This window comes from Ursus maritimus, unplaced genomic scaffold (assembly GCF_017311325.1).
Source record: "Ursus maritimus isolate PB19 unplaced genomic scaffold, ASM1731132v1 scaffold_31, whole genome shotgun sequence".
Classification (NCBI taxonomy): Eukaryota; Metazoa; Chordata; class Mammalia; order Carnivora; family Ursidae; genus Ursus; species Ursus maritimus.
Window position 1 is genome coordinate 26,283,407 of NW_024425675.1, and position 10,473 is coordinate 26,293,879.

Sequence of the window (10,473 nt, forward strand, 5' to 3'; positions counted from 1 at the left end):
AGCCCCCGCGCCCCCCCCCCCCCCCGCGGCTGTCCCTTACTGCGGGAGACCGTGTCGCGCCCTGGCGTCAGAGGGTGTGCTACGCCGTCGGGTTTATGCAGTTGCAAAGGCTGGATCTGTAGAGAAATTTGGAAACGTGGCATTTGTCTCAGAAATGTTGCCAGGTAAAGTCAGTCTAGCGATAAATCATCGGTATCGGGTGCCCACCCCGCAGGGGGCAATGTTGGAGGCACCAGGATGAACAAACGAATGGTACTCGTGTTTAAGCGTTGTCCTGCCTCTGTGAGCACCTCAGAGCCATGCTGCTTTACCTGCTGGACGGCAGGGGCCCGAAGCCGTGGGCATCTAGAGATGAGCCCACAGGAAACACGCTGCGCCCAAGGGGGGGCACCCGACCTCCTTCCCACGCACACCTGCTTTGTGGAAGGCGCGAAAACCTTCCTGCCGCTGCCTGGTTTTTATCGTCCTGACAACATGTGAGGAACGGACTTGGGGATTCTCGGGAGAATTCATCCTTTACATGCTTATCACTAGACTCTAAGCAGAAACGGTCATTTCCAGGTTCATGCCATTTTGTTGGGGGAAATCAGTAGCGACAAGCAGAGGAAAAGGAGAGGAAAATAGTTCCCCCAAAGCAGAGCATTATAATCTCAGTTATAACAGCTTGTGGGAAACAGCATGTTTTTTACATGTAACATGTTTATTAAATTCCTGCCAAGTTCACATCTCCTAAAAGAGAGGGAACGGACAGGAGCTCAGAGCCTGCAAATGCTGTCTCAGTTATTCCTCAAGATCTAAAGTCTGAGACGCACCTGGGCGAGGTAGAGCGAAAGGGTAGGATCCAGACACAGCTGTTTCCACTGTGTGGCTTGGGGCAGGTGTCTGAACCTCTCTGGGCTTCCATTCCCTGGCCTATAAAGTGCAGATACTAACGATTTCCCTGAAGGGCCACTGCAAGGATTAGATGTGTCACATCTTTGGTACAAAACCAGCGTTCTGCAAATGTTAGATCCCTCTGTGTCAAGGGGTGTAGAACTAGACATTTATTGAGAGGTGCGGATTGTAACTATATCTGGATTGTAACTGTCTTTTTTTTTGCATTTTTGTATTTTTTAAATTGTAAAAAAATAACATAAAATTTACCATCTTAACCATTTTTAAGTGTATAGCTCGGTAGTGTGAGGTATCTTCACAGGTCTCCAGAACTTTTTTCATCTTGCAAACCTGAAACTCCGTACCCATTAAACAACTCTCCCCTCCCCCCACTCCATAACTATAGGTACAATAGAATGTTTTCCCCTATTATACATGCAGAAATCTTAGGAAGAATACGATCTAATTTATAAAAGAGTAAAGTAACTAAGTCTTCACATGATATGCCTTCACGTGTGTGTTGGGAGGCCAAGCTCCTTTAAGACAGGTGATGTTTTTAAATGACCACAAATGCATTTGAAAGCTATATTTTTACTCACCCCAAACCTCTTGTCTGTGCCTCTCACCTCATCCTCCTTAATAACAATGGGGGTTCTCTTCTTTCTAGGACCTGCTCTCAAGAAACCATACAGCCCAAGAATTAAAGTCTCCAAAACCTCAGGTAAAGAAAAGAATGTGGTTGTGTGTGACTTGAGGCCTGAGATGTTTCCAGGTAGACGGCCCGGAGTTCCCTGACACCAGTTAAAATACCAGCTCCTGGAACGAGGCACGAGGACCCATAGTCGTTCAGCAAAAGGCAGCAGCGGGAGGCGGTTCGGAGAACCAGGGTGGCCGTAAACACCATGGCTCTCGCCCCAAGGAGCCTGGCAGGCCTGATAGCAGGACAGACGGACAGCAGAGGCCCATTTGCATCATGGCTCAGTTTAAACATTACTTGTTTCAGAGACATGACATGCACGTGCTTCCAGCTCCCGGTGGTACGAATATCTGTGATGTGCAGAGTTTATTATTATCACTATTATTTTAATCTTTGGCTTTAGAAGGGAAAGACAAATAAAAATACCATAAAATTTCCTTTGGCCGGCTTCCTGGGATTATGATAAGCATCCAGATGGACCAGCAGCACAAGGGCAGGGTTTTAGTCCTGAAATGTACACGTCTTCCTTTGTAAGTCTGTTTTTGCCTTGCTGATGCGTTCGACGTGCCAGGAACGTTCTAGAGATTAGCCGTGCAGACAACACGCACGTGGTCTCCGATGGGGAGAGTACAGCTCTTTTGAACACACACATCCACACTTTGTGGAATGCGAGAAACTTTCCTCTTGGATGCCACGTGGGGTAATGACTTTCAGACATCTCTCCTTTTTGAAACAAGCAATATCTTCCCTGGTAAAAGGATTTGGATGATTTGAGTAAAAATGATGCGGTATGAGCACAAGAAACTCTCGAAGACCAGTCACATAGTTCTATTCATACCTAAAGAGCACCAGAAATATGGACCAGGACCTTTGTCTCCTATGGGTGTCTTTTATTTATTTTTTCCTCATCTACAAAAGACCAGTACCTCGTATTTCTTTATATGTCATAGGGTACTGGCAGCCCATCACGGTGAGATCACCCAGAGTCTTTCCTGGGCCTTTCTGAGTCATGCTGGGGACAGAAAGTGGTTGTTTTTTTGTTTTGTTTTGTTTTGTTTTAGCAGTTACAGTGAGGACATTAATTTGCTTGCAACTTGAAAAGACTGACCATATCCAAGTGCGTGTATGTGCATGTGTGCACGTAATGTAGAGAGACATTCAGAAACACCTTGTGTTTGGCATGAAAATTAGAAAGAAACGAACTCTCCAGTCTTGTGAGGGGAGAGAATTGACGTAGATGGTCAGGAATTATTTCGTCTGTACAATAAGAGGCGAGGCTGCTCAGGTTGACCAGAGGCAAGAGTGAGGAGAACGCGCAAGCAACAGGGGCCAACAACACTGTGGCCTCTTTTTTTTTTTTAAGAGTTTGTTTATTTGAAAGAGGGAGAGAGAGCACAAGCAGGGGGAACAGCAGAGGGAGAGGGAGAAGGAGATTCCCCACTGAGTAGGGAGCCCAATGTGGGGCTGGATTCCAGCATCCCAGGATCATGACCTGAGCCAAAGGCAGACGCTTAACCGACGGAGCCACCAGGTGCCCCCAACCTCTGTGGTCTTATCTGCGGACAAAACTTTGAGAGCATTTAAGTCCACGTGCCCCAGAGGCAGGATTTCCGTGGCCATTGCTGACTGTCCTTCCTAACCCCCAGTGACTCTGTACCCCACGTGGTCACCGCCCTCAGCTGGCCACTGTCACGCAGGACTGTGGACATCTGGTGCCATGTCTCCAGTGCTGTGGTGCTCCGGTCACAGGAAAGCGAGGGTTCACACCCACGTCTCTTCCCTTGGGTGGTCAGAGGAGACAGGAAAATGATTTCCTGTGACTGAAGTGTGGTGGAAGGAGCATCACGTCTGGACGTAGGGGACCCAAGTTCACAGACGCACCTCACACACTGACCGCGTAACACTGGTGTGTCCCTTCACCCCCAGGCGCCTCCCTCGCTCCGACGTCGGGGATCGGTGACAGGTTAAACTAACGCATGAGCCAGGAGAAAGGGGAATGTCCACACGGAAGGCACCCGGTAAATGTCTTGTCTCTCTTGCTCTCTCCTGGTTCTTCCCGGTCTGGCAGTGGATGGAGATCCCCATTTTGTCGTGGATTTCCCCCTGAACAAGCTCACCGTCTGCTTCAACATTGATGGGCAGCCGGGGGACATCCTGAGGCTGGTCTCGGATCACGCGGACTCTGGTACGTTCTGTGACGTCTGGGCAAGGGTAAGGTAGGTGGGACCGCCCCCTCTGATCTTGAGACGGACGTCCACGTAGATAAGGGGGCACCTCACAGACACTCCCTGAGGATTGTTGGTGCCTCATTAAAGGCAGTCGACTGTCCACTGTGCGTGGGGCTTGGAGTCAAGAAGACAGACGTTGGAAGCCCTGCTCTGATTTTAGCCTGGGCACGCATCTCCCTTGTAACCTGGAGACAGTGGCACTTGCTCTGCCAGCCTCCCCGGGCTGTTGTGAAGACCGAACTCAGTAATGGACAGGACGCCATTTTATAAAGGCACAGGTCTATAGAGATTGAGGATCTGCTACCATGCCTGTCCATTCCCAAGCTAACGTGGGAAGGCTGAGTCCTGAAGCCATCTCTCTCGCTTCCTCCGCGAGGCGGGTGTTAAGCCCCCAGCTCTGTGTGCACTGAACACGGAGGTGAGCAGGGCTCCGATCTTCAGTCTGTGAGGGGCTGGGTGAAGGAGCTCTCGAGCCACACGCAGGTAACCGTGCCTGAGGGATGGCCACGTGGCAGTTCTCGGTTCCGAGAGGGTGCATTTCTTGAAGGCTAGGTGACCAGCCTCCCACGGCCAGGTGACACGCGTGATGTAATTACCTCATGTGTGATCCCGGGGCTCCTTTCCCACCTTGTTCTCTTGCAAGGCTTCCTAGCCTTTGAGCTAAATCACAGCTTGCCCTAACTCAGGCTCGGCAGGGAGATGGGGGCCTCACTGTACCCCTTCCTGGAGGCATCCACCTTCCTAGGGCCTGTTCCTGGGGTTTGTGTGATCAGCACGGAAAGAGCCAGAGATGCCTGGAGCCTCGAGGCTGCAGCACGTGGCCTCTGCTCATGCTGGGATCTCTCCTTCCCCCCTTCCCGTTGCCCCAGGGAAGGCAAGCCTACGTCTGGCTTCCCCTGCTCCAGCATATTGACAGCATGGGGACGGCTTCTCTCCCACCTCCACGCACGCGTGCCCTCACTCATTCAGCAGGAATGATGGCCCCTACCCGCGAGTCAGACTTCATGGTGCTAGAGTTACGGCCGTGAAGCCAGAGGAGGAAGGAAGCTGTATTAGATGCCTGGAGCTTGAAGGTGGGGTGGTGCCTAACCGCTGTCCTCTTCCACGCTGCCCTGCAGGAGTGACGGTGAACGGGGAGCTGATTGGGGCCCCGGCTCCCCCAGGCGGCCACAAGAAGCAGCGCACGTACTTCCGCACCATCACCATCCTCGTCAACAAGCCCGAGAGGTCCTATCTGGAGATCACACCCAGCAGAGTCATCTTGGACGGTGGGGACAGGCTGGTCCTCCCCTGCAACCAGAGCACGGTGGTGGGGAGTCGGGGGCTGGAGGTGTCTGTGTCCGCCAATGCCAACGTCACCGTCACCATCCAGAGCACCATTGCCTTCGTCATCCTCGTTCACCTGTACAAAAGGCCAGCCCCCTACCAGCGAGACCACCTGGGCTTCTACATCTCCCACAGCGAAGGCCTCTCTGGCAACTGCCACGGACTGTTAGGTAGGCAGCCGCTCTCACACCGTTCGGAGCACAGCATCCAGTTTCTGGAAGCGAGGCTGATGTTGCCGGGGTGTTCGGCTTGATTGAGAAATGCAGTCATGGAAGTGCATGCCTTGCCCCCTGGTGACTTTCTGGAAAGGGAAGGGGCTGCATACACTAATTCTTGCTGGCCTTCTGGGAAAGTAAGCACAGACTTTGGGAGTCATCTTCTCAAGGTCTGGCTCCTGACTCTGGGCAAGAAGATGCCAATACAGGGGCATCCGCAGCCCAGCCCCGGGCGTGAGTACCCCACCCTGCCCTGAGCTGCAGGCAATCCTCTCCAGTGGCTTTCGACGTGCAGGCCCACGTGGGCTCCTGACCCACAAGGAAAGGGTGAGCTGCTGCCAGGGCCCAGTTTAGAAAGCAGGATTTCCTGGCACTTGAACTGGACGTGTTTCTGTCCTGCTCGACTGCCAAGCATGAGTGCCTCGCCCAGACACAGGCCGGCATTCGTGCGGCCTTAGCAGTGCCCTCACTTGACCTATAGAATTCTGGTGAGGCGAATCAGGAACGGGCTGAAGCGACTGCTTTCCACCCCTCAGCCATACACACCAAATGCATAGTCTAGGAGGGCAACGGTGGCCTGGAGGCGAGGGGAGACGCCAGGCCTCCTTCCCTATTTGTCTGGCTTGTCCTGCTCTCCCAGCTCACGAGAAGACAGTGGTTATCTGTCTAGACGAGTCGTTAGACGGCTTTCCGGTGGTAGCACCCCAGCAGCTTCTGGGGCTTCCAGAAGAGGAAGCCACTGCAACCCAACCTAGGACTGCCCTGTCCGCACCCTGCAAACACGCGTTTGTCCCTGACACGGGACAGGCGTGAGTCCTCTGGGAGAGTCCAGCCTAGGACTGCAGTCAGTTAAAGCCCCTCCTCTGACAGCATCCATCCCCCTGCCTCTGGGTAACACCGTGCACTGGCTGGTCACCAGTGGCCTAAACTGACAAGAGATCTTTCAACCCAGGATTGCCTGCACTTGACTTAGACCCGATGCTTTTTTGTGTCCTCCCAGGTCAGTTCCTGAACCAGGACGCCAAACTCACAGAGGAGCCTGCTGGGCTCAGCAAGGACCCTACTCACCCTCTGCTCCCAAAGGCAGGTGAGCAGTCCGAGACTGTCCTAAAGGTGAAAGGACACCAAGTCCCGGTGGTCTGGAAACAGCGGAAAATCTACAACGGGGAGGAGCAGGTGGACTGCTGGTTTGCCAGGAACAACGCAGCCAAACTGATCGACGGGGAGTACAAAGATTACCTGGCAGCCCATCCTTTTGACTCAGAGACGTCATTTGGCCCGGGACGCTCCAGGGGACTCTGACGCCAGCGGCCTGAACGCTCAAGTGCGTGACAGGGAAGTGGTCTTCGGGGACCCCGACGTGTGCTTCCTGTCGCTTGTGCGTGCCTCATGTCTTGGCAGTTGGCTGCCACCCGTGACCTTCCCCTGGTGGCGTGTAGGCCCGGTGTCTGCTTGAGTGAAGGGAAGAGTCAGGACTCGGAAGCGGAAATGTTATTTCCTTCTACTCCCTCCTCCTGCCTCCCCCTCCCTCCGTCCAATGGAGAGAGATGGTGGCCCCAAGGGGGAAAGGTCATACTTAAAAGCAAGAAGTCTGTGTCTCGTGCCAACCGGCTTGTCTGTCTCGTAGCCTGTCACAGGTAGCTGATGAGGGAACATTGCCACTAAGCTCCCTTTCTCTGTGGAAACGGCCGCGTTTGGGCACTCTGCTTTTCGCCTTATGCTAATGCTTAGGACTCTCTCCTCTTAGAACTACTGTCTTCTCCAGATGTGAGGCCAGCCTCTGCCTCAGGGGGACCGCTCCTTGGGCCCCGGCCACGGGTCAGGCAAATAGCTCGTAGATTTGATCATTGTAACCAATTAAGTCTTGTCTTAGGAGAGGATTTTCTTCCGCTGTGATCTCTTGCCCTTGAAAGTGAGTTTTCATTTAAAAAAAAAAAAACTGGTTGAAAATAGAAAATCTGCGTTCCAGATACCGATGTCTAATGGGCTTTGTAAACCCCTCGACTGTGCTCATGGGTATTCTCCTATTTATTCCAGTAAAGCTAATACACGGGGCTACCCCACGTGCCTGTTTTTGACTGGCCTGTCTCGGTTGGAGAGTTGGCCCACCTTTGACTTGGCACCGTCCTCCCGTTGTCATAATTCCGGCCTTACCGACTGGCGGTCCTCGGGGAGGTGACAGGTGAGGCGCTCGCAGCGCGGGGACGGGAGGTAGAGCCGGCACGGAGTGCGTCCTCAGCCCCCTCCCGGGCGTCGGCCCGCACGCTGTCAGCAGAAGGCGGGTGCGCTCACACAGCTGAGAAGCCTTCCACACCTCCGACAGGCGAAGCCAGCGCATCGGCGTGAGGGGGGCACTTTGGTTCCAGCACTTGGACAAGCCCTCTGCTCCCATGAGGAAAGGTTAAAACCGGTGGCCGGGGCTGCGGAGGTCAGGGAGCCCCACCCTTCTCATAGCGGACCCCCTGTGCTCAGCCCGTCACCCTCTCCAGGGGAAGCGAGGCTTCCCTGCCCTCCTCCCCAGTCCTTGCTTTTGCCCTGTTTGGTCTTCTCGGGGCCACCGAGGTCCAGCAGAGCCCGGTCCTCACTGGGTGAGGGGCACAGTCAGGACGCACGTGGACGCAGACGCCCCTTGAGCCGCAGGGCAGAGGAAGAAAGATCGGGGTCAGAGAAATGGAATATTCCAACGTGAGGCTGAATTAAACAAAAGCTTTTGGGCTGGCTTCACAGGAGGTCTCTTCCAGTCGGGAGTGACTCCAGAGCAGGCTTTCATGAGCTGTGCAGGCATGCTTAGGCCTTGGAGAGAAATCAGAGCTAAGAAAATTGTTTATCATATTTGCCCTCCCGTGGGACCGTTTGAGCAGCAAAATGACATCCACATGTTCCTGTTGGACCAGGCAGCCTCAGGAGGTTGTGGGGAGGGGGGCGTTTGCAGTTCTGTCTCAGAGACCCGGTCTCTCCCCACTTTGTGCCCCCGCCAGGCCGTGCCTGCCCAGCTCTGGGTTTTCGGACTCCCATCTTCCCAGACTCGGCTGCCCGTTTTCAGGCCAGCGGTGCGAAGATAGCAGCCCAGACGGCCGCAGAAGCGCCCGTGTTTCAGAGCTCAGAGGAAGCAGAGGAGTGTGCGCCGGGGCGGGCCAGTCCTGTCAGGCTCCCCGGGACCTCCCTGTGACATAACTTCGGCCCCAGCCGGGCAGATGTCCCGCGAGCCTCGCGGCCCAGCCCGCCTGTCGCCTGCAGAGGTGATCCGCAGTCCAGCACAGGCCTTAGGGCTGCGGGGAGAACGGCGTCCGGCCGGCTCAGTTGGTAGATAGAGCGGCGACGCTTGGTCTCGGGGTTGTGAGTTCGAGCCCCATGTTGAGCATGGAGTTTACTAAAAGAAAAAAGAAGGAAGGAAGGAAGGAAGGAAGGAAGGAAGGAAGGAAGGAAAGAAAGAAAGGGAAAAGAAAGACCACAGGGAGGGCTGTTATTGCACATTACCAGTTACTGCTGCTTTCTCAGAGCAGAGAAGAATATTCCAGCGAGGTACCCCTCATTGTCCTCCTCTGGGGGAAAAAATGTTTTTTGAGTATCAAAGTTGAGCTTTTATTTTAATGTTTTTACTTTAGACAAATCCCACTTTTCTTTTTCCTCCTCTTCGTGGTCTGTGTCTTTTTATTGTGTAAGTTTTTTACCATTAAATGATCTATTTTAACCTAAGACTGTGATATCTCCAAAAATCTCCACAGCCATGTTATACTTAGGACCTTGTAATTTGATTGGAAAACACAGTATTTTCTGTTGGTCATGTATGTTGTGGATAGCAAGCTTTTTTAAAGGATAAATGCAGGGCACCTGGGTGGCTCAGTCAGTTGAGCATCCGACTCTCGACTTCGGCTCAGGTCGTGATCTCGGGGTCGTAGGATCAAGCCCCATGTCGGGCTCCACACTCCGTGTGGTGTCTGCTTGAGATTCTCTCCCTCTCCCTCTGCTCTTCCCCCCACTTGTGCACACATTCTCTCTCTCTGTAAAAAAATAAATTTAAAAAATAAATTAAAAACTGCTTATAAGTAAATGCAGAGGAAAGGAGGAATTCCCTTCTACGGTGGGGAAACTGAGGCAGAGTCCAGTTGAGTGATTTTTCCCCCATTAAGTGAAAGGCGCTAGAACAGGCCCAGGTTGAACTTCCAGAATTCATTTTGCTAGCTTTACCGCGATTTCACCACGTGGGTCATCATTTCTCTCCCTTGAGCACCTGTGTATGGGGGGGCGGGTGCTAAGTGAGCGGTTGAGGGAGACTGACCCCTGTGTTGCAGTCAGAGGAGGCAAATCTTGTGTTCTCACCACAGCTGGTGTAAGCATGTCCGCTAAGTTGACCGACTGGGGTCTTAGCAGGTCCCTTCCTGGGTCCCTATCCCCTCCCTTATCTGAAAAAAAGAGAAACATCTGACCGGGGGTCCTCTCTAAGGACTTCTTAATTCAAGGCGTCACATTCCCCAAATAAAATGGACGGGATGTTCTCCGCCCACCCACCCTGGTTGCTTTACCATCTTCTTCCTGACTTTTCGAGGATTTACCACTGCCAGCCAGAGGGAGGGGGACCAGAACGGTGGCCATGCGGTGACGCTCCATCATGCCCGCTGCAGGGTGATGGGAGCCGGGTAGAACCCCTCCTCGACTCTCAGGCCTGCCAGGAAGTCTTTCATTGAATCCCGTACCCTCATCGGTGGATTCACGTCTTTACACGTATCTCTGGGCTAAACCGAATGGAATGAACGTTTGCGTCCTCCCAAAATTCCTAGGCTGCAGCCTAAACCCCCAGGGGGATGGTATTCGGAGGCGGGGCCTTTGGAAGGCGACAAGGTCCTGAGGGTGGGGCCCCTGGTGGGATGAGTGCCCTTCCAGGAGGAGACGCAGGAGAGAGCATCCCTCTGCTCTCCCCCGTGCGAGGACAGCAAGAAGTCGCCGTCTGGGAACGAGGAGGAAGGTTCTCACTGGACACCAAATCTTCAGGCTCCCCGATCCCAGACTTCCAGCCTCCAGCGCTGTGAGCAAGAAACGTGCGTTAAGTCGCCTGATCTATGGTGTTCTTGGAATAGCAGCCTGAGCTGACGAAGGCACTGGGTCCAAAATACGAGTTCTGGCCCCTTGGTTAAGC

At 53.5% G+C, this 10,473-nt stretch overlaps 1 protein-coding gene across 1 annotated transcript in view; it reads left to right on the plus strand.

Moving 5' to 3' along the window:
* ITIH5 (inter-alpha-trypsin inhibitor heavy chain 5) overlaps window positions 1-9,035 on the plus strand; it is a 73,988-nt gene extending 64,953 nt beyond the window's left edge. The window contains exons 11-14 of the mRNA XM_040645444.1: window positions 1,541-1,594; window positions 3,639-3,755; window positions 4,917-5,294; window positions 6,340-9,035. Coding sequence (XP_040501378.1) covers window positions 1,541-1,594; window positions 3,639-3,755; window positions 4,917-5,294; window positions 6,340-6,641 — 851 coding nt within the window. The 3' untranslated portion in view covers window positions 6,642-9,035. The remainder of the gene's footprint in view (window positions 1-1,540; window positions 1,595-3,638; window positions 3,756-4,916; window positions 5,295-6,339) is intronic.
* Window positions 9,036-10,473: the final 1,438 nt, after the last annotated feature.